This window comes from Adelges cooleyi, unplaced genomic scaffold (genome assembly GCF_023614345.1).
Source record: "Adelges cooleyi isolate 19-005CV unplaced genomic scaffold, UGA_ACOO_1.1 ACOO_flye_CR_arks_rails_tigmint_CR_PRNA_9, whole genome shotgun sequence".
NCBI classification, from domain to species: Eukaryota; Metazoa; Arthropoda; class Insecta; order Hemiptera; family Adelgidae; genus Adelges; species Adelges cooleyi.
Window position 1 is genome coordinate 16,825,867 of NW_026096579.1, and position 24,646 is coordinate 16,850,512.

General features: G+C 32.2%; 1 protein-coding gene across 2 annotated transcripts; it reads left to right on the plus strand.

Moving 5' to 3' along the window:
* The first annotated feature begins 3,193 nt into the window (after positions 1-3,193).
* Positions 3,194-20,761, plus strand: LOC126846076 (protein kibra). 2 transcript variants are annotated; one of them, XM_050585192.1, is made up of 16 exons: positions 3,194-3,576; positions 9,123-9,232; positions 9,310-9,404; positions 16,653-16,761; positions 16,866-17,025; positions 17,095-17,365; positions 17,482-17,795; positions 17,864-18,130; positions 18,221-18,577; positions 18,651-18,843; positions 18,923-19,118; positions 19,186-19,388; positions 19,448-19,594; positions 19,675-20,073; positions 20,165-20,286; positions 20,378-20,758. In XM_050585192.1, the coding sequence occupies exons 1-16, from the start codon at positions 3,449-3,451 to the stop codon at positions 20,508-20,510; spliced, it is 3,204 nt and encodes a 1,067-aa protein (XP_050441149.1). In that variant the 5' UTR covers positions 3,194-3,448; the 3' UTR covers positions 20,511-20,758. The 2 variants fall into 2 exon arrangements, with proteins under 2 accessions (XP_050441149.1, XP_050441150.1); XM_050585193.1 differs by lacking the exons at positions 3,194-3,576; positions 9,123-9,232; positions 9,310-9,404 and adding an exon at positions 14,830-15,137 and having other exon boundaries at positions 20,378-20,761.
* The last annotated feature ends 3,885 nt before the right edge of the window (positions 20,762-24,646 follow it).

Genomic DNA, 24,646 nt, shown 5'->3' on the forward strand with positions numbered 1-24,646 from the left:
ATGGTCGATACCACGAAATTAAAACTATTACGACTAGAAAGCGGATTTCGAGCTAGGTTTTAAAAATTTCAAAATATGATGCTAATATGCATTAAGAGGTCGTCGCACCGGTGATTTTCAGTGGTAAAAACATGTTTAAGCAGACTGAAAATAACTCGCTTAATTTTGATTTTAGATTAAAAGCACCCATTATAAAATTAAAAGAGAACAATATTCCGGTGGGCAAGACGGTGCGTTTTTTTAAAAAAATTCATTTTTCGAAAAGTTACAGTCATTTAAAAATGTTAAAATAGTCGTTATTTCTAAACTATGTATTGAGCGTAATACTTGGAATAATGAAAAAAACGCACCGTCTTGTCCTCCGGAATATTGTTCTATTTTAACTTTATAATGGGTGCTTTTACTCTAAAACCAAAATTAAGCGAGTTATTATCAGTCAGCTTAAACATGTAGAGATAAAAAAACATTTTTCAAATCGCTTTTAAGGATGCTGTGATAGTCCGAAAAATAAATTAACTACCAAAATAGAGTCCTAGTTATTGAACTAATAATTACACATCACAGTTTAACCTTTAAATTAAGATTTTTTGAAAAATTGCCTATACTTTACTCCTTATAAATAGGCGGTGCGACGCCCTCTTAATATAAATCTTAAAATAGACCGATAAAATATGATTCAAAAATAGGGTAATATGGTGGTTAAAAGTTAGGGATGATATTGTCTTTTTCATTTTTCTAATAATTTATCCTCACTGTTAATCATAAATCATAATATATTATTGTACTTAAGTAATTATCTTTATACAAGCTAATAACAGTGACAAGTTTACTGATAATATAGGATAAACGCAAATGCGTGTTTTAGATAATATTATGTTGGTCATCGGATATCGACTTTGATGCCTAACTGAAATGGACAAATGCCTTCTTCAGCTAGGTGTTTTTTTTTAAACAAAATTAATATAAATATACAATGTAACATTAGTATTTACTAATGGAGATTAGACACAATTCACAAGTACCTATACTGGAGAAGTAGCGGCCTGATTAATAGTTTCCTATAAAAATGACAAATATATCCACAAAAATAATATTTGAATATTGGATGCAGATATAGACTTTTAATAGTATGTACCTGTTTACAATAACTATTAATTCGTTACTTTTGTTACTGTTAAACAAATAATTTGTATATTTTTTTGACTAATGAAAAAAAGCAAGAAAAAATCAAAACGTATAAAACAGTGGACAAGTTATCCTTTCTAAAAATAAAATTGATATGCGTTGATACAAATAAAGTTGTAAGAAGGTGCGAAATTTAGCTTGTTTTTTTTAATATACTAATTTTTATTGGCAACTTCTTATGAATCTATGTATGTTTAGTTGCCACCATGAAGGCGTCGAACAAGTATGAATTTTCATCTAGAGCGCCCATGCAATTATTACACTGCTTTTTTTTTTTTAGACATTCATATTATTTTGTAAGTAACTATATATTTTTGGCTACCCTATTCGCATCGTCTAACCTTTTAAACCTCGTCAAATTTAATCGTGTTAATTATTATTCCATCGATTTAAGGTCTTATTTATAAAATTATGAATTTGCAATTAAATTATATCTAAAATTCCGTGCTTTTTCTTTTCTAGTATAACTCATACACAATGTACCTTAAGTATTTAAAATTACCTTAGCCTTAATCTTAATTATATTTTATTATTAATTTTAAAATTAACATTGAAAGATTTCAGTTGTGTCTTTCATTAAAAAGACACACTTGAATTGTAATACAAACCGTACAACAATATATGCTTTTTGAATCATTTTTTTTTTGTAACCCAATAAGCGACAAGCATGCATATTTTTTTAAATCATCGACCTTAAAATTTTCAAATCGAACATTTTCATTAAACTAGATACTAATGATTACTAATGGTTTCGTTAGACTTTAGAGTGGAATGTTTTTTTCTCAATGACTCTTTGTGTTTGTTTGAGCTCTACCGCATTAATGAGTTGTAATTTTGTGGTCCTGATACTTAGTATTTTATCAACTACCAATACTATAGCTACCTATTCTGCAGTGTTTGGGGACAAAAAGGAAAAAGTCTAATTTTGTATATTATTTCTTTTGGTTGAACAAATGTGCAGTTTGATAGCCCAAAACCAGTTTGAATTTTGATATTGGGTCCAATAGGGCCAATAACAAATTTTGATCAAGAATTAGTTAGACCATGTAAATTAAAACACGTCTTTGTATCGTGTAAAAATGATAGATATTAAGATGAAAATTGAAGAAATAAATACGAAGTTTTGTCGAAAAATCGAATGGAAAAAATAAAAAATTAAGAAGCAAGATTGACCATATATTATTTTGTAACGACTAAACGGTCTACTTAAAGTTCATACCGAAGCCGGGAAAACGGTCTAGGTCTATTATCAAACATTGCTCAAGGACACTACTCAAAATTCAAAAATAAATTTCACTAAAAACCCATAAAATAGTATTTTCTTTATTTTAGAAATAGGAATTATACTAAATTGTACTTAGTACTACGAATATCGGATACAAAATACAATTAATTAGAATTGCTATTGAAACACACGAAAACGTTGCTCTTTGGTAGATTCCGATTTGTGGTCAAATGTAAAAATGATACATTTCATATTGTTATCCTTTCAACATTAAAACTATGTACGAGCGGCCCGTATATTGTGGCCGGCCACATAAACAATATTAAAAAAGCAATGATACAAGCGCGGTCACATACATCTGTGATTTTATATAAGTACGTCGTGTGTGTGTGTGCGTATAACATATAATAATGTGTGTAGGTTGAGTGAATGGTGAAGGGTAAAATCGTATAAGAAAAAAAAAAATGTTAAAAACCTAGGACAGGAATTCCATTTCATTCGCGTCGACCGGACCTACAATAGCAACGCGGCCGTAGTATTCTGAATTGTATACATATATATATATATATATATATACTGCACTACTAGACAAGGAAAAAAATTTAAGAACTGGCATACAAACATGCACGCACACAAACACCAAACTCGGCCCGTGTTATGGTAATAGCCGCATTCCAGAGAATCCGCGGTCTGATTGGCTACCGTTTCGGTGATGTCATACCACTGATAATGGGACTGGCCGCCGCCGCGACCGCTCTGTATACGGTCGTTTTTCTTGTCGCGGTGACGGGGGCAACGTTGCGTTCAGTCCGACCATTTCCAAGATGGCGAAGTGCGCGTGACATCCATCGTCGGTCGGTCCGTGTTTCGTTTTCGAATTTTTCGCTGTTGTTTTAGTTTTTTCTCAAATTTTTTTTTCTCCCTTCTGGTTCTTGATTATTTCGCAAATAGTTTTGTTACAAATGACTCGATCCCGCCCGGTAGTACACGTGTGTTCGCAAACGAATTGAATTTGGTGACTTTGATGGATATAATACAATGCCAAGACGACGGAACGGAGAGATACCGTTGCCCGATGGCTGGGATTTCGCCAGAGACTACGACGGAAAAGTGTACTTCATTGACCACAACTCCAAAAAGACCACTTGGATCGACCCCAGAGACAGGTAAAGTTTTTTTTATTGTAAAAAAAAAACAATCCTTATCAACCCGTTTTCGAGTGCCCGCGCGAAAATATGTGAAATGTGCACATTCCGGGCTTTGACAGAAATCCGGCTGGAACATCACGGTTTTTTTTCCATTTCAAACTGTCATCAGTGCCATCTGTATTGAAATATGCCAACCTATCCGCGGGTTACCCCGCCGTCCCCCCTTCCCCCCGGCTCCTATCGTCCATTCAACAGTAGGTAGTGTTGAATACAATTTTTTTACTGAACAAATAACAATATTGTTGTTGGTCTATTGACAATAATAATAATAACAACAACATCAAATCGTATGTATAGGTACTACGTTTAAAAAAAAACCCTACCAAATATTATCACTAAACATGTTGAAATGTGTTTCAATCGAATTACTTAATTTTTTAAATATTTCAATGATAATTTTGTATCGGTAATGTTTAGGATTTTAGTCGTTGTTAGGTTAATGCTTTAAACCAGCTGTACTTAATGTTAACAGGGAACGCAAGGTAATATGTATAGACGACTTACAGTAATTGTTTCAGTATTATCTCATTCACTACTAAATACGCTAATTATTACTATTAATTATTATTATTATTATAATTATGATAAAATAATCATAGTGGCTAATGAAAAATGTAATGTATGAACTTAATTAAGAAATTATCTATTAAAACATTAAGCTAACAGTTTCCATTATGAATTCACTGCTTTAGTTATACAAAAATATTGTTTGGCCAAGTGTGAACTCTGGTATGTTAAATAATATTTGACGAGATAATATGTTAGTACTATTTATTAGAGAGAGAGTCCAAAAAAAAGTTATGCTAGAAATTAAACACTACAATCCCTACGTTTGACTCTTATTCTGATTAGTATTAGTGTTTAAAAATTAAATTAATATCTAGGGTTTGTTGCATCAAAATAATATTAAAATTAGTAAAATCTATAACTTAAATTAAATAGATAGGTACAATATGATGTTATAAATGTCTTCCAGTTAGTACTAAAAATTGTTGACAGTGTTCTGTGTTGATATTATTTGTATTCAATCAATTTTATGGACTTCCCTTAAAAAAAGAAATATTTAATTTTGTGGGCTGTTTTAAAAATTGGCTTAATGACTGAAGCCTGTCTAGTTTGGCTCTAACATAAGGCCTCATAAATCAATTAATAATGTTACATGGAAATTTATTTGTAAAATGTATTGATCTCATTCATGTTATCTATTTGGAATAAAAGTACACTCCACTCTCTGCCAGCAAATATTAAGCTAATTGAGTAAGTTGCACAACCGGTTACCTATTGTCATCATCGTCACAAACATAGCGTTTATATGACTAGGTATGACTAGGTCTTCAACGAAATGTAAATAAAAAATTAAAACAATGCGTTCCCATTACAACATGAGAAAAACATTAATTGAATAAGATACATTTCTTAAATTTTGGGTACAGAATGTCATTACCCTAATGAATAAAATTAAAAATAAAAAAAAACCTTTTTTGAACTTCGTTTTAGAAAGAGTGGAAACTTTATTATCCTCTATTTTAGGCTTAGAATGGACATTAGCTGGATGTCTTGCATTGGTAAAATATAGCTGGCAATGCAGAGCTGTTGTCAACAAAGGATGATATTTTTGTAATGCCATTAGACTAGTTAACCTACATATCTCATACAATTCAGGTGCATTTCATTTTGGTAATGACTTGTAGTCGACGTCCAGCTCTAAGTAAAATTAAATATACAGAATATTATATTGCATCAGTGTTGAAAATCGTTTTTCTGATTATGCCCTTTAGAAGATGAAGGAAAAAAAACCTTGGTATACACGTAATAATAAGTGATGTTATAGGTCTTAATTTGTTCTGTTACCCACAGCAATGGCTTTTTTAATTATTTGTACCTATAAGTATGTAGTTATAGTTTTTGGCATTATGGGTACATTTTAATAAAAATATATTATTATATTTTGTACATTGTTATGTGCTTTTATATTTGTATTGGTAAATAATTGCTTATGCGCTCAGTTACAAATAGTTATAAAATATAAATGAGGGTTGGCTGAGGTTGAGCTCCGTCTAGCGTAGCTTGTTCACATCTGGGAAAGCCAATGTGTGTATCTAATATTACAATCAAATGTTCCAACACTAACAGTTTGACTATGCTGTAACCCCCTAACAATAACGATCGACAAAGTTGTAAAAACAAAATTTACATAAATAACTATGCTAATCTTATAGTTAATGTCAGCTGGTATGATATAGAAAATTTAGTTTCATATTAAAATATACATACCTAACTCGTTTACAGATTTGTATATTGCTTAATTTTTTATGTAGGTAGTTTTTTTTAATGATATGCATAAAAAAAAAGTGGAAAACCGATCACTAAGAAAATTGTAATAATTTAATTTGGTACAATCATTTATTGTAAAAGTGGTGTTATGTGTTGATAGTTTAAATTCTTTAAAGGTTTCTTTTAATTTTGGAGAAGGGGAGAGGATTTTCTCAATGACTGAGGTCTGTACATGTACTAGGTAAAGAAATTGGCCAATTGTAGAAATTTAAAGTCTAAAAATAAATATACTTCGTTTCTGTCTCAATTTCTTACTACACTCCTACTGTTGCCCTCTATACTAACGATACAACTTTTTGAATTGCTTAAAGTTTTATAAATTATGACAACACATCTGGCGTGGACATGTCATTGGCAAAAATACTTACCCCCTAAAAAATAGTGTGTAAAAAAAAATTGCTACAAAAACTGATTAACATAGAGGTTTCAAAAATGAATTTCAAAACGTTATTATTAGAATATTTAGAAGAGCTGACGTTTTGCAAATACCAATTGTAACTACACGGCGATAAGATTTTTTTTCGGGACATTTATAACTCGTGTGAGTTACGAAAAAGATAAGTCAAAAGTATCCAAATTAAAATAATTGCGCAGGAGCCAGAGTTGACTGACCTTTCACGGAAGTTCCCTCCACATCAAAATTAATTGGTTTATTCAGTTTTTTAACCCTTTTTTTAGGGGGGACCTTCTAGGAAATATTATACTTTGGAAAACTGTTTATGATCGTTTCACGAATACAAATATCGTGTAACGTACGTCTTTATAGCGGCCGTTTTGGGGTCGCCATGGAGAAATATTTATTTATACATAATTTCTTTTTGCGTGTTGACATAATATTGTAATCGTGTTAAAAATAAACAATCCTAGCGACCACAACAGCCCGGATTCGTGATGCCGCGCCATGCTGTCTATGAAACGCCTAAGTCCAAACTAAAGTCGCCGGTCGTGTGGACCTTTTTAATTATAAACACTTCTCTACCAAAGTGGTCATTGATGCCAACGATAAAAAAAAAAAAAAACCGTGTGCCAATTAAAAACAAAAAAAAACAAAAATGTATGAATCACGAGCAAACGTTTTTCGATTGCCTAAGGTTTTTAATTATTTTTTTTTATATATATATAGAATAAGATCAGTGTAATATTTGCTAATGTAATTTACTAGATACGAGTAGTGTGAAAATTGTTTTCCCGACTAATTTAAATCGGTAAAATGTTTGAATTGTTTACTGTGAATGCTTTTTTCATTCTCAATATTATGTAACTTAGTCCAGCGTTTATTGGAAATGTCACATTAATATTTATAAGTTACATTTATCTTGATTATTTGTGTTGTCCGTTGAATAAAGAGCTTGGTAAAAGGTTTTATTGTTTGGTTGGAATTAAGCTAACATCGTTTTTAGTGTATTGCTTTTGCGTTATAGTTCATACGATGGTGTTAAACCGTAATTAAAAACGTGCAATAACCGAAAAACTTCCTCTTTGGATGGCGTATAATGCCTAGTAAAATTTGTATTCTGTCTAGTGTGTGTCAGAACAAATTCGGATATCTAATACACAAAAAACTAGAGAATTTAAGTATAATAATAGGTTCCTTTCATGGAAACAACAATGCTTTTAATATAATATTATCACATTCTGTCGACACTTTCTATGCTCTTGTGCATTTCCTTTTTTTGTGCAATGGCAATTTTCATTTTTACTATACATTTTTTTTTCCACACACGATTCTGCAGTCTGTAGCATTATTTATTTAAATACAAAATAATTCGATTGACTAAATATTTTGAGCGAGAAAAAAATGTCGTAATTTGATGGCATTTTTTTTTTGTTCAATCAATTAATCTATTAATTAAAGTTATTTTATCGGGAGGCGTTTACTGTTAACTATTATTTCCATCTGTCGTATAATTGTAAAGACGTTCATGGTATTTGCCGTTTGGATTTGTCTACCTATTATCATATCTAAGATTTTATTAAAAAAAATACTCGGTAGTCATTATTCGTTGTTTAGTTAAGAAGAAATCGATTGTTGACAATTTGTGGGCCAGGACATGTCGCGACCATTAAATAATGGATCAATTACATTAAATCATTTAGACGAAAAATTCTGGTGTGAGGCGTGCAAGTGTTCAGGAATGTTTAGACGTTTCGTATAAACACCAACATACGTATATTATTTCATACCGATGATTAAGCCAAATAATATGCGATTATAATATATTCGTGCAAGAGAAAAATACTCTACTGAATACCAAATTAATTATTATGTTCCTAACAATTGACGCAATTAAAAATAAAAACTTCAGCGAAAAAAAACGTTTCAGATAAAGTAAAGGGAAAAATGCACAATATTAGATTACATACAACAATTGCAGTCTTGAGCTCACTAAATTTACTTTAAAAAATTAATGTAGACTCAAGGCAGCAAAAATTTCGAAATATGATTAAAATGCTGTCGGTGAAAATTTTAAACATTTTAAAAATTAAAAAAAAAACTTATTAAGAATATTTTGTATTTAAATTTTTTTGACTGTCTGGGAAAGAATTACATCTCTTTTTAATCCAGTGCGCAAGCCCTAAATTATTATTCTTGTATACTTTTGTTTTTTTTTTAAATAAAGCTGACTTGAATAATTAGTTTTTTATGATGGTAAAAACTTGGCATACCACTCACATGTCAAGTGGAAATGTTAATAATATATATCTATACAATATATGTGTGTGCATTCTATAAGCGTGTAAATTTGTATTGGCGACTCCTGTACACAATTATACCGTTCGCGTGACATCGTTCTTCAACAAGTTTATAAATTTATTTTTTGCTTCTTACAGAAAACAAAATTTTTAATTTTCCATAAATAAATAATCAGTATGCAGATATGTGATGATTTCGTTTCGTTCTTTTTTTTTTATATAATTAGCCTCGACTGCTTGGCCATTGGCTCTAACTTGAGTTAATTTATGTAATGTTGTCTTTTTAATATTATGTAAATTGGAATTTTTTTCGCCTATAAAGCATATTTAAATTTATAATCGACGAACGATTTACATTAATATTTATTTTCCCAGTATCTCTCTGTATAAAAGTTCTTCTGGTTTTTTTTTGTAATATATTAAATGTTGACCTTAAAAAAAAAAAATAATTAATAATATATTTTTTTATTTTTTAGGTATACCAAACCCCAATCATTTGCCGATTGCATTGGCAATGAATTACCTCTTGGTTGGGAAGAGTCCATCGATCCTGTCATCGGGGTCTATTACATTAACCATTTCAACCGTGAGTAGTACCCTATTTTGTAACTATTCCGTTTGACGGTTATCTTAAACACTTGTGTGCGTTTCCTATGTTTATAGAATGTACCCAATTGGAGGACCCGAGGTTGGAGTGGAGAGCTGTACAAGAAGCCATGTTGAGGGATTACCTTCACACGGCTCAAGACGTATTAGAGGTGAGTTTGCGGATAACATTTAACCGTGTATGGGCGGACATGATAGTTTTTTAGAATATAATATAATAATTTGTTAATCTATAGTTTGCCTCTTTGTTTTTAAACAATAATATTATTGCTACGCAAAAATGCCGTCTGTGGTGATTGTTTAAGCAAATCCACTTGTCGCGTATACGATCGAAGCGATTTAAATAATTTGTCTGTAAAAAAGCAATTGTTCGACAAAAAAAATGTATGTATATATATATGTGTGTGTGTATGTGGCGAGAAAAGAAGGGGGGAAAACAATAAGACCGTTTTATGGGTATGATATGCAGTTACTTTTCGTACCGGCGTGGCCTATTCATTATTTAGTGATAGTTTTGCCCCACTTTTGGTTCAATGACAAATTCCACTGGACTAACCTGACTAGTCATAAAAACGTTACCGCCGCCGTGTATCTCCGTGTATGTAATTTTTAGAATTCCTCAATAATAATTATGTACAGGGTGTTTTTCGCGCGCACCAATTATTATGATAATAGAATATCTAATTTTTCGCATTTTACATTACGCGTTTTTCCGCTATTATTATGAAATCGATCCCGCCGCGAAAGAGGGAGGGGAGAAGTGTTGTTGTGACGTGTGTGTGTATTGGTAAAAATAGTTTAAACTTCGCTTATTCGTGCGTTTCTCTCTCAACTATATTAAAAAAAAACAACAACAATTTATTCTCAACCTGTGATAAATTGATTTATCGACCGCCAAAAGTCATTGAAACCCGACGCAACTGCGCTCGACTTTATCCGGCAACCGCATTCCGATGCACTTCTCTCCCGTTGGACAAAAACAATAATAACGCGGTTATTGTTTCCCGGTAACGCATAGACGACGTGCCGTCGCCCGACTTTTATAGTATAAATATTATACACGTCCGTCTTCACCCACTTCTCCTCCTCGCCCACCGTCAAACCACTCGCGTCATATACAATGTAATATAAGGTATTTTGTGTTTTTCGTTGGTCGCGTGGCCGGCCAGTTTCGCCGTGTTCTCCCAGTGTAAATGTGGTGGGGGCGAGGGTGAGAATGGGGCGCAGTAGGGGAAAGGGAGACGTTTCGCTCAGGGCGCAACGTGTTCGGTGGGCGCTGCGGGGTTCTCTCGCATCCGACTGATCGGCCGTCGGCGACGACAACGACGTTGTTTGATACGAAAAGAATGCGGTCCCTCTGCGACGTTGCCGCGCCGCAACCGCGCGCCTCAGAATGTGGAATGTGAAATGCACGGAACGCGCGCGCGCACTGTTACCAACGTATACGGGCCGCAGACGGCATTCACCGGATTAACCGATATATTTTATTATAAATATTATTATACTTAAATTCGTATCTCATTTTTTACCCGATGAAAATATTTTATTCGTTTATCAGTCTTTTGTCGTTGGATCCGTCAATTAAGCCTTTTTTTTTTATCCTTCTCTTGGCCATGTCTCTTCTTGTGTCCCCGGTGTAGGCGAGATACCGTAAGGAATGTATATTTATATATTGATCATCTAACCATGAAGAACATATTATGATATTTAGGGTGACATATTTTTAACGAATATGGAGAAGAAACAGCCCCGAAAATAGTTTTGTACCGAAAAAGCACCGCTAATAAACGCTTTGTAGGCGATTTGTGTGTAACTAAAAAACCAAAAGAATGTGTCTCTTTTTGACAGACATCCGAGACTTGGCATATTGGCCGATCGATTTGGGTGCGTTTTTTTTTTAAGCGTACTCGCGATGAAATGAAATCGTCATTGTCAATTTGACCAGAGCTGCTACATATTATATACATATATAAAATAAGTTTGTATATACATACATATACACATAGGAATAAATATAGAAAAATCCTAACCGAGAGAGGCGGGTTGAACCGGTTTCCGATGGGCTACCAGTGTTACACACGCCAACGATAGGATTCTCTTGTGTGAGCGACTCGTTAAAAAACCGCGTACGGAGAGAAAGAAATAAAAACTAAAAAGTAAAAAAAAATATATATATATATATATATATGTATATGGTGGCAACGCTGCACAGACCGACTGCTGCTACTGGTGTTACGGCGGCGGCACAACACGATAGGATTGTTTTCTAACCAAAAGAAAAAAAAATTTTAAATACTAAATCAAATCGAAGACAATCGACCATATTCTGTTTATTTTTTATATAATATATTTTTTATTTTTCTCGTCCCGGCAAAAATGATTATTATTGCCACCGCCATCGCTTGATAACAAAAAAATACATACTTGTTGTGTACACTAGGCTGTCTTAAAAAATATATACATTTTTCACATACCTCCCCACCCCCCCAATTGATAGTAGCCTATTCAAATATGAAATCTCAAAAAAATTCCGAAGCCAAGCTCAACTCGTGATTTTTTTTTTTTTGCATTTGCTAAACACGGGAAATTATATTATTTAAATAAACAATTTTAACTCAAAAACTAATCAAATTTTTTTTAATTTTAAAATAGACTCTTAAAGCTGAAATATGACACTTCAAAGTCACTGTTTAGTTATTTTACGATAAAAATTATTTTTATCAATGTACAGCTTATTAAAACTGATAACTTAACCTCATTAACGATAGCTTCAGTAATCGTCGTCTATACAGATGGATATAATATTTCTCTTCTTTCTGGAGGGTTTTCTTTCTTCATTCCTGAATTGCATATTTCTTTTACCGATAATCTTCCTTCTTATTCCTTTACTGTCGAGTGTTATGTTATCTTTGAACCTCTTAACTTAATTTCTACTCTTCCTCCTGGCCAATTTTTAATAACCACTGATACTTTGATCTTGTTTTCTTGCGCTAAAATCCAACCCTTTCAAATCATATATCTCTCCTTTAATATTTAAAATAAAAAATATTATTTTCCTCTTACATCGTGCTAATTTTGACATCAAGCTTACTTGGATACCTGGTCACTGTGGGATCCAAGGCAACGCATTTGCTGACAAATTAGCAAAATCCACTGCTTCCCATAATATTCACACACCCATAATAGTCTAGGCATCTAGAATTTTAAGAATTTCTTATTTGAATTTGCTACTACTGATTGAAACCCTTTCTTTAATCGTTTTTTCGGGACACTAGTTAGCAAAAAAAAATCCCCAACGGATATTGCCAACACACGCCTTCAAATCAAGTTTGATTTTAATGATCTATGTCACCGAGCTACTAGTAGGATTATTTTTTTCAGGAAATTAATTTTTGTGTGTTAAAAAAAAAACTTGAAAATTAGGGCCAAGTTCCTATATTCTATTTAGTAGTGTTCAACTGTAGGTATATTAAAAATACAGCTTGTAATTTAAACATCAAGAGTAAATACATTTTGCGATAAGATTGGGATTATTATTAAACCTGACAGAATATTATGTCATTATCGTAATGCTATCGTGTAGTTGTGCGACCGATAGGTGAAAACGAAATCCGTTTCCCTATTACAAACATAATATGTGATGGAATTTTTGTTTTTTGTTTATTGTACTTGTGTGTGCAGTAAGTACAGTAGCAACAGCCGATAACAGTGTTCAGTACACGTGTAGAAATAATTCTAAACACGGATATACACAGGTATCAATGAATATGTTTGAAAAAAGAAAAACAATTTTTTTTATCATTTTTGCTGTAGCCCGATAAAAAAAACTTGCATTGCCGACAAAAATCCACGATTAATGTTTGAGAGTTAGCAAAAAAAACGGAAAATATTTTTGGTTTTTTGTCCAGAAAATAAAAGGCTTTAGAGCGTTGAAAGCGGTCTGTTTGTTGGACTTTTTAGACCAAAATGCCTGACAAAATGTGGACTACTTAGGATGGTTCTAGTCTGTAAATGTAGTAATAGTTCTTTGGCTACTTCACTTGGAAAAAGATTTTTTATTTTTTTTATGTAAAAAAATTTTGTTTCAATATTGAAAATTAATTTTAATATATTTAATTTTTCAAATAATTGAACTTATTTAATTACAAAAGAACTGAAATTTTTTAATGAAATTCCGTTTCCAACATAATCTAGGAAAGAGGCTCGACAAAGTGTTACATTTTTACCGAATTCAAATTGGACCAGTCAAAGTCTCGCAGTTCAGTCACAACGAAAGCGTTTATTATTACCAAAATTGCTTAAACTCATAGAAAAAATTGTTTGAATTATAAAAAATACCTTTAAGATTATAGAAATTAACCTTGAAAACATATTAACATGGTCGCGTTAACTATAATCACTTTTTATTTTATAAAATACTCCTTAAAATCCGCTCTCTCACAATCCTTTATTCTCTGTCCAACACCGACTGGAAACGTGTCAAAAATTTTAATTATTAAAAACAAAAAAAATATACCAGTAATCAAATCATTATAATATGTATTTAAAAAAGCCGCATAATAATAATTTTTATAAATTGACCCTTAATTAACAATGTCTGTCTTAGACACAGATTCCTCCTGGTCTTCGCTTTTATTCACAAGATATTTGCTTTTATCATCGGAATTGACCCACAATTTTTATTTTCCAATTTGCTTAGACTATAATTAATTGTGTAACAGGTTAAACGTTGTGTATTTCATCATGTCGAGTCCCCTGCAAAATTTTGTTTGAATAACTCAGTAGAGCTAATTCAAAATTATTAGTTAACCATTATTATTTCCATTTAAAATGTTAACAGGATGATTATAAAAATAAATTTTCATATTTTTGACGTGTAATAAACACCTTGTTATTTTTATGTAAATCACGAATTTTAATATTTTTGTTATTTAACACATAGTTGAAGCACTTTGATGGTGTTTCAAGGCTCGTCTTCTTATCGTTTGATTCAGTTGAAATTTGGCACACTAACGTTTTTTAAGATAACAAAGAAATTGAGGAGGTTGCTTGTGTACATATATCAAAAAGTTCAAATTTGGACCACCCTACGTTAAGAACCCCTAGTTCCCGTCACGCCACCGCCGCTGGCACGCGTGGTCATTGTTGTGTGTTGTTGTTTTCTTCTAATGTTGATGATGATAATAATAACGACGGTACATGCATCTATTATATGTACACACACACGATACTTCCATAATACATACATATATGGCCGAGATGGTCTCGCGGTGTTTTTCATGAGTACGACGTCGACGGCCGCCGCCGCAGCGCGTTCCCTCACCACCAGAATACTTGGGATTCCGCAGCGCAAGGCCGAATTCCTCCAAGGTAGACACCCGTCCTCACCCGTCCCGCCACCGCCGTTCCGCGGCGTTCTTCCCCCACCCGCCTCGGCGGCCGCCGGCTCCGGCTGCGGATGGGCAACCGAAAAACTAACCCCTTGGGTCAAATTCCGGTCCCGGGATTCTGTATGACCTCAGTCTCTTCCTGCGGCTTGCGAGTCCCGTGTTGCGCGCGCGCACGCCGTTGTCTTTCTGTCCACACGCCGCCGACCACAGTCTCTCTTCTCGGGCAGTACAAAATCGAGAAACAGATATTTATTATTTTTACCTTATAAAAACCATTGTTGTTATTGTTGTTTTACCTACCCGTACGCGCGCGATGGTAGCAGCAGTTCCGCTGTTGTCGTGAACCGAGTTGACGTTGTTGTGATGTGCGCGTGCACGATGTTCTCTCACTACTGTTGCGACACTTGGCCGCCGCATTGCGATTACTCTTCCTACGACCAATTGGACGTCCAATATTATCGAGACAACAACACCGGCCGGATCTATTACGTTTACGTAAGAAGAAAACACCAAAATCAATGACAATTTGAACGATAATAATCCTAATTGCGATTTTCAAAATATTTCCTATTCGTTGCTATTTATTACATTAAATTTCTTTCGTCTCGTGATGTATATTTTTAAGTTTTATGGTAAAAAAAAAAAAAAAAAATAGTAATTCTTACATTTGCTCATGGGACTTTTGCTCATATTATCGACCTTGACTTGAGGAAAACATAATAATACATTGTTATTATCGTCATCGTCGTTAGGCGCGTTTAATTTGTTAGCCTACTCTTCTAGTTATTGTAAACACATAATTACCACCTCCCCCTTCGACTTGTCGTGTAATGGATGGGGCACTTTGGTTTAAAAAAAAATTCTATATCTTTTATGAAATAATTTCGGATCAAAAGTACACACATTCACATAAGACATAATGTATAACGGTAACAAATTTTCCGGTATCGAAAAATTACCAAAATATACCTATTATATATAATATATTTTTTTCTCTTGGCGTTTTACACGCCATTTAGGCCCATTGGCGCAACCACCACTTGTTTTTCAAAAGTAGTTAAAAATGATCCGAACAAAAATTAATTCATATCATATCGTAACAGGTCAAAGGACATTTTTTTCTTTTTATTTACAGTAAACACACGGTTAACAAGGATTGAAAGAGGGCGGTATTTTGTATGCAATATTTAAGAAAAAAGTAATTTAATAAATTTCGACCATGTCAATTTGTCTTCAGGTTAAATTATATCAAAACTTCAAGGTATTATTTTTAACTTAAATAAAAGCAATTTTGGTGGTAAAAAAAAAAAATTCTGCATAAAGATAACAATTTGTTGGCTTCTTTGTAGGGTTTTTGTTGAAAAAAGTTCTTTTTTTTTTTAAATGAAAATAAATTATATTTAAAATCTTTCATATATTTAAGCTTATTTTATTCAAATGAAAAAAGCAAAAATAGTTAATGCCAAAGCATTGTTTACTTTAATCAAAGTTAGACCTATAACTAATATTGTTGTCCTTTTTTATGTGATATTCCCAAAATTTTTTTTTTACAATTTTATTGGTTAATGCACTTTATGTTTCTGCTCATTTTACTAAAATTCCACGTCAATAAATTAGTTATAATTGAGTGTCCTTTAAGATAGTTAAAGTCCTGCAAGTTATTAATGAATATTGTAGTTTATTAAAAAATTTTAATCGGTGTTTTAGTTTTAATTTTTTTTTCATCCATTTATATTTACTGTAAAATCAAATAAAAAAAATTTAGAGGCAGGTTTGTCCAAAATCAATACTGGTTGTAATCTTGTAAAAGAACAAATAAATACTACTAATAAATTATTAGTATTATTATTTTTTTTTTTTTGACACAACTTAACAAGACATTTAATAAACGAATACAGTTAAAAAAAATGAATTATAATTTTATTTTAATTCAATAAAATGTCCATCATAAATTTTTGAGTATTCATGAATCATGCGATTAATTTTTGTTATTTAATTTTTTGTTTTCAGGCTAAAAAAGAAATTTACGATATCAAACAGCAGAGGTTGTACTTGGCCCAAGACGAGTACAACCACCTCAACAATGCTTTATCCACACTAAATACGTCTAGAACTAGTCGTGAGTATTAAATAGTTTTTCATATAAAATTGTATTTAATAACAAATTTTACCTCGAAACCTAATTAAAAAATTATATTAAATTTTGTTTTTTTTCCCCCAAAGTTTGTTCAAGCTCTAGTAACATAAGTACAAAATATGATCCTGATTTGCTCAAGTCGGACGTCGCTCATGCCAGAGAAAGGGTAACCAGATTGAAACGTGAGCTAGAACAGATCGGTGTAGAAATGTCTTGTACCCGAAGAGGAGTCGAAACCCTTTCAAAGTACGTTGTTTTCACATCATTTGTTTTGCTTTGACCAATGAGTAATGTACCTATTTTTTTTTTCTACAGTGTCGAACAAAAATTATCAAATGACGGAAGCCGTTACAACGTTGTTGAAGCTCAAGCTATCGTTACTGAACTGCGAGAGATTCAACAGTCTTTGAGCTCCGGACAAAGGGAGCGTACCGGTCTAATGCAGTCCTTGGCCAAACTCAAGGACGATCTTACTAGGTTGCAACTTTGTTCCGCCACTGACGACCCTGATTTTCAAACACAGCACTCGTCCACTCAGCTCAGCGACAAACTCAGCACGGCCTCACAGACGGATCTATCTGGCGAAGTAAGTATACAATATTTTTTACATTCAGACTTATGAGTTTACTCGCTATTCAATTAAAAACTCTTATAAGAATTGAAAACGTGTAACTAACGACATTTTTTTTTTTTTTTTTACAGTTGATGCCAATGGGTACGAGACTAGCTGAAATGGCACGCATGCGACTCGAGTATGACGAGGCACGGAAGCGTATCCAAAGTATACAGCAGCAGTTGGCCGACCTCGAAGAAAAAGTTATGCCCGGCCAAGAAGAGTCAGACAAGGATCGCTTGCTGCTGTTCCAAGAAAAAGAACAACTCTTGCGAGAACTGAGGAGTATAACACCTCGGTCACGCAGTCATCAAGAAATGAGCGACATTCAGGGTGAAATCAAGAAGCTTGAACAAGATTTAAACAACTGTTTAGAAATGTCGAATAGAGCCATTACTGATAGGTATGTACTTACTTTTTTCAGAAAAAAAATATGGAAAATGAAATTCTAAAAAAATACTTTTATTTTAGATTAAGGTTGCACGAAGAAAAACAATTATTGTTGCAACAACTCAAAGAAGCGTTACGATCAATGACACAACTGGAATCTCAACTAAAAACACTGTCGGCCTCTACGCTGTCTGTAAGTTCGAGTTCGAGTTTAGGATCCTTGTCTACGACCAGTAGTAAAGGCTCACTCAGTAGCGGATTGAGTTTTACCGATATTTATGGAGGACCTCAATGCTTGGCTCCGGCTACCTACGATAGGCCTGTAGACATGGCCGACCTTCATAAAAGGTGTGTTGTTGTTATGGCTGTGTAAATGTATATTTAAAAAATTTATTTATGTTATAAATTTGGTTATTTATTTTTGTTAAATCAATTTAGAGTCGAGAGGCTTTTGCGCGACGACATTCAACCTCCGGCCTATGAAAATATGGGCGAAACGTCAAATGTTGTGCCCAACGTAACTGGTATTCCATTTACTCGGAATTGCCGACCTTCGAGTCCGCCGTTGTCGCCCATATCTGAGACACCTCCTCGAAGTGTTTCGGCTGCAGTTAGCGACGAGTCGGTAGCGGGCGATTCTGGTGTATTTGAAGCTAGCCATAAGTCAAACTTTAATGCCGAAACGTCGCAAGTTCAAATCAGACTTAAGTATTCAATAGCCGACCAAGTGTTGCACGTGTGCATAGAGCGATTACGTAACGTTGTTGCACTGTCTGTTGCGGAATCATGGCAGCTGTAAGTGCATAAATACACCTTTCAAGGTTTTTTCAATTTTATTTTTAATTAACTGTGTCATTGTTTCTTACAGATACGTAAAAATTGTACTCTTACCGAGTAGTTCTAATCCTTCATTGAGCGGTTGCACAAAGCCAATATCGGATCTGTCGAAACCGAGGTTTGGTGATAGTTTTGCGTTTAATTTACCATCCAACAAGCTTTGTACGAAAACGCTTCAAGTCAATGTTTGGGGACTAGGTCCTGAAGACGCAACCGAATGTTTGGTAAGTTTGGTTCGGACATATACTTGTCGAATATTCTACTTTGCAAACATGTCTTAACAAACTATTAAATATCTCGCAGGCGTGCGCTCAAGTCAGTCTGGCGGAATTTAATGAGACGGAGAACAATTCTTGGTGCAAGTGGTATAACTTGCTTAGTTTGAAGTTTATGCACAGCAGCGGATCGTTACCTTCAATTTTGCTCAAAGATGACGGAGGCGGATCCGACGATTCTACTATAATATCATCTCAAACGTCAACACTCACTCGTAATCAAGGTAAATAGGGGTTTTTTTTTTGGTTTTGTGTTTTATTTGATGTAAAACGATTTTATCGATAATTTAGGCTGTTGTGACGAAAACGAACCTAAGTTCATTAACGTGGACAACTTGAACGAAAACCAAGGGGAATATGATGACGGCGATTCCGACGACAGTGTGAGCGATGACGAAGATGATGACGATTGCGATGAAGACGATGAGGATATTGAAGTCTATCATTTAGAAACTGATAAAAAAGAGCAACTAGAACAAGTGTTGGAAGTACCTGTAAGTCATTGTTTATTATATTATATTCCAAAAATTGTGTTAACATTTATAATTATTAGGACCCGGAAGCCGATAGGGAAGACAAGCAAACAAATACCGATTGTGCCTTTAGCGTTAGTACCAATGAAAATAACAGGGTACCTACGATAGTAGTCAAGCGATCTCAAACGTTCTCCCCAACTGCCAAAAACCAATATATTTGTAAAGTAAGTCGATCGGAACTTTACAAACTCACTCATTTGGAATAATGATAATATCGCAACTAATAATTATATGTATTTTGCAGTTGAATCGCAGCGACAGTGACAGTGCCATGAATTTGTACAGGCGACACATATCGTCCAGTGCCAGTATGAAAGGGATCGGAGGCAGTAATGCCGATATAGCGTTCCGCCGTAATTGCTTGGAACGGCGGTCTTTGCGTGTTGGTCGAGTGGCGGGAGCTTCGTCCAGTAGTTATGTGCCATCTGCTTGTGGCGGCACGTCTTGGTGCCGTCCACCTAGGACGTCCATCGATCTGGAACTGGACAGACAAGCCCAGCATGCGAGGCTGTTGTCGCTCAACGATGAAATATTAAGACTCAAGCAACTTAAAAATACATTGGAAATTGCCAAAGAAACCGGCGACACGGATGTGGCTGCTTGGGTTTTAGAGGATGAAGAGTTTCAGAATCTTGTCAAAGAGGTATATTTAAAATATTATTTAGTGTTTCGGTTGATAAATGACAATTATGTGTAAAATGCATATTTATCGTGGCGTGTCTTTTGTTGTCTAGGCTGGAGACAAAACTCTTGACGAAAAGAAAGTTGAACGCCGGTTGAAGAGAGCTTCGCAAAAATTGTACAATTTGAGAAAAAGCAAAGCCGGCCAAGGAAAACCGGACGTTATTTCTTTCAAGTGAGTGCTGTAATAAAAATAAAACTATAATTTCAGAGTTTTTAGCAATGTTTTAATTTTGTGGCCTTTTTTTTTTCCCCCTTCTGTATAGAGAAAAAATGGCGTTTTTCACTCGGCCCGGTGTATCCGTACCCGTTCCGCCTAGTAAGTCGTCTTTGGATTCAAAATCTGCCGAAACCCGATATCAGTACACCGTGGATAGGGTATATGGAGTAGAAGTATAGTTTTATTTAAAACAATGTTTTTTTAGTACACTGACACAATACAAAAAATCCCACCTGCTGTTATTTTCTAAGACTTTGATACTATATTATATAATTATTATTATTATGTACATAAAAAGAAAAGATGGAAATGTTTTGATTTATTACACGTCTCGTAATAATTTCAATGTTACATTTATTGTTTTTATTTTCTAGATAGATTTTATTTATTGTTATTTTCTTCTTATTATTATTATTATATTGATATTATTATTGTTACAATTAATATGAAAACGAACAAAGAATTATTTTGTATGTGCCTTAATTAAAATAAATACATATAGATTTTTTTTTTTTTTTTGATAGGTGGAGTTAAATGTGTATTATATTATATATTTAAACGTAAAAGAAAATTGCCATAATTTATTGTTATTATTATTATTATTATTATTATTTTAATATAATATTACATTTAAACACGATCGAATTTAATTAGTAATTTTTTAGATCTGACGGAGAGTTCATGTATATTTTTTTATGTTACATGTTTAACATATCATTATGATAACGATACAAAGCAACGTTTTATGTTTTGGCTGTGACAAAAAAATTATATACGAGAATTAAAGAATAAAAATATTATTCTGGTTTATAATCACGCCTTGTAAAATGTTTCATACTTAAGAGGTGCTATTTTTCATAAATTGTGTAATAATTTCATATTCATGTATTTTTTTTTTTTATATAGAACGATATCCCCGATAAATATCGATCAGAAAACGACTTGTATTTTTTATAGTATTGTAGTATTAAAATAGCTTTCTTAAACATTCATTTGTTTATTTCTTTTTTTGGGTATACAATTATTATTATTATTATTATTATTATTATATATTTTGTGTTAGTTTTTGTATATTTTTTTCTATTTATAATTGTTTTGTTGAGATATATTTTTTTTTTATCTATTTTGTTTTGTACATACTGTACATATCATATATACATGTATAAAATAATATATATTTATATTATATATTATTATGTTTATATATAGTAAAAAAAAAATTACCTAAAAAAAACCCCTAACAAATTTGTTGTAAATTATGTTAATACTTGAAAATTATTATTTTATTAATGTCATTTAAAAAAAAAAAACACCAATGTTAAATGTATTGCCTAATAAATAAATTAGGGTACGATTTATTATAAAGTGAGTTTTTCTATTTCCTTTGTCCGAATTAATTATAGAGTATATAATAAATAATTCTGTTAAACTTTACTAAGAATCTGATCAATTCATCTGAGTCTTCTGAGTTTGACGAGAATGCTATCAAATACATTACATGCTGCTCAATGTTTGTATTATATTAAACATGTTAAACTCGACAAAATTGAAAATGATTGTTTTGTGGTTACTTTGGTAAATTTGGCCAAAACTAGTTTACTACCCCGTTTGTAGCTTCTATAGAACTTATCGTTGTTGGTCTCATAACGGAAACAGCGGCTACATGTCTTTTTATCATTTTGAATATTCTTGTCACAATACCAAACTCGATTAAAAATAATAATAATAATAATATCAGATTCTGTAATTAAAAACCAACTGACTGAACACGACCGTACAAAGATAAAGTGACTCGGTCGTAAAAATGTGTACTTAAGCGTTGCGATTACTTTCATTATGTTTTGAGAAAACCAACAGCAATGACTGTAATAATTAATAAATAAACGATAAAGATAAAAAAAAAAAAATATGGTGATATTCAAAGAATATTAAAATAAAAACAGAGGCCATTAAACGTCAATGTTTTATTTATGCAAATTCGTTTGTAGTAAACATTTAACTGGATTCCTTTTTTTTTTGTAAAATGATAACGTTATTAACTTGAATATTAAATCTTGAAAAGTTAAGTATATAAAAAATGTAGACAATTTTTTTTAGAGTATTTGAAGGAAGTGAAGGGATGTATAATACAGTTCAACTAGCCTTCAACGTGGATAATGATAAAACAATTAATTTATGACCCGAATTTGAATTTTTTTTTTAATTTTAAATTTAAACGAATAAAGAACAAAACGGTTGGGTTCCGAGTAGTTTTTTTTTTTTACAAATTTAAACTTTGACAATTTTCTGTACTTACCTATTCTTATAAGTAATAACTAATTTGAACTTGTATATAATAATATTATTATATATATATATGCTACCTACGTTCATTTTGAGTATAATAAAAAAAAATTTGATCTATAGGAGTATATAAAAAAAAAATAATAATAATAGTTTTTGAAAGATAAAATAATTTAAAAAAAATTAAGTTTTCGCTTATAATTTGAAAAGAAAGTATAATATTCAATTTATTTTAACACTATTATTTAAAGCTGTGGCGGATACATGGCTGCATACCCAGATTACAGATAGAATGGTTATAAAACGGTATATTTGACTTAAGTAAATTAGTTTTAGTTTTAAACATTAAAAGTAAAAATGTTTGAATATGACGACTGAGAACTGATCTGCATTTATGCCTCTTTTTACATTTTTAAACGCAATCAACTTAATTCTAAGTATAGTTCAAACCAAGTACTATCAAAATGTGTATGTTAGATATCAGTGAAGATATGGTTGTACACTGGTTGAATTTTTACTCTTTTCGGGCATATTCTATTTGTATATAGCCAATATAATTCTCAGGGAACTCAAAAACAGTTTTGGGTTATTAAAATTCGTGAAAAACTAAATTAAAAAAAAAATATGTTCTCCAATCTGGATGAGAAGATTAACTGCACTGCACGATTTATAATAATTATAAAACATTGTTTTTTTTTCTGCGTTGTAGCACACTGTCCGACAGACATAAATTGACGAAAAATATACTGTAATTAGTAAAAAATAAACAACAGGTAATATTGTTATAATGAAGATTTATAAACCGACCTTCGAGTGTCGACTGTTGACACAAAAACATTAAGCACTTTTCCATTTGTTGAAAAAACTAAAAGTCAATATTACGGTTATTTTATTAAAAATACATCCAGACAGTTGTGAATTCTTATATATATATATATATATATATATATATATTTTAGTTTGTTTTTTACTTTCTTTTTCAATACATTTAATATGTACGGTGTTAAAGTCTGTTGATATAAATAAATGTTAACAGCTTAGGTAGAGTTGTCTTGCCAAGCCAAGTCAAAGCTTTTAGCGCTCGAACTTGAATAAGATGATTTTACATAATCTGTGAAATATGTGATAGAAAAAAAAATATATAAAATAACGTTGAAACACAACATTGAATGCATGTAAGTGAGATTATATAAATTCTGGAAACGGATTTTAATTTATTCAACGAAAAATCAATCGATTTCCTATTAGTTATTTTTCACGGTTCACCTTCAATTCAGAGCAGATATTATTTTTGCAATGATTTTTTTAAATTTATTTTTGTGTGGACATATTTTTTAAACCCCTGAACCCATTTATTCATGTGGCAACTGTATTGATCAGAAATCGTACTTGAGAGTTAATTTATTGGGCGAAAAATCGACGGCTCATCCCTTCCCATAAAAATTGATAAACTTGACATTTTTTTTTTTTAAATTTAAAATTACTACACACTATACGTTTTTTTAAAAAATCCTCGAATTAGTTCCAAAGGACTCAGGAGGGGCTGACAATTTTAATTCACTTTTTTAAGTGTAGTTTTAGGGCTTAGGTGGGTATGGAATGGGTCTATATCATATGCGCAACATGCTCAACATACTGTAGTCAAACTTTGTTTTTATTAATGAAGAATGAAAATTTGGACGCTTTCCTATGTTTTTTGGTAGTATAATTATTTTGAAATATTCGTCAACATAATTATTATAAATTATAGATACAAAGTAATTTTAGTTTAATTTTCTGTTCTAAAGTCTTAAAATAAATAAGAAATCATGTGTGTGTGTAGTAACTAGTATCTAGAGTCGATCTTGTACATAACATACATTTCATTTTAAGTTTGAAAATCTAGAATAAAACACCGCTTATTGTAAAAAATGGAAAATAATACATTGGATCGTTGTACCTAATATATTACAATGTCAAAAACAACTATAGCGAGCTTCAACATAACGTCTCATGTTGTAAACGGCTATATTATGACGTTTAAACAAAATAT

Bases quoted from the DNA above. Each gene is read 5' to 3' on its own strand.
- LOC126846076 (XM_050585192.1), top strand. From the start codon at position 3,449: ATGCCAAGACGACGGAACGGAGAGATACCGTTGCCCGATGGCTGGGAT. The intron at 17,026-17,094 runs GTACGTTGTTTT...TTTTTTCTACAG, and splicing joins GGAGTCGAAACCCTTTCAAA to TGTCGAACAAAAATTATCAA. The intron at 18,844-18,922 runs GTAAGTTTGGTT...AATATCTCGCAG, and splicing joins AAGACGCAACCGAATGTTTG to GCGTGCGCTCAAGTCAGTCT.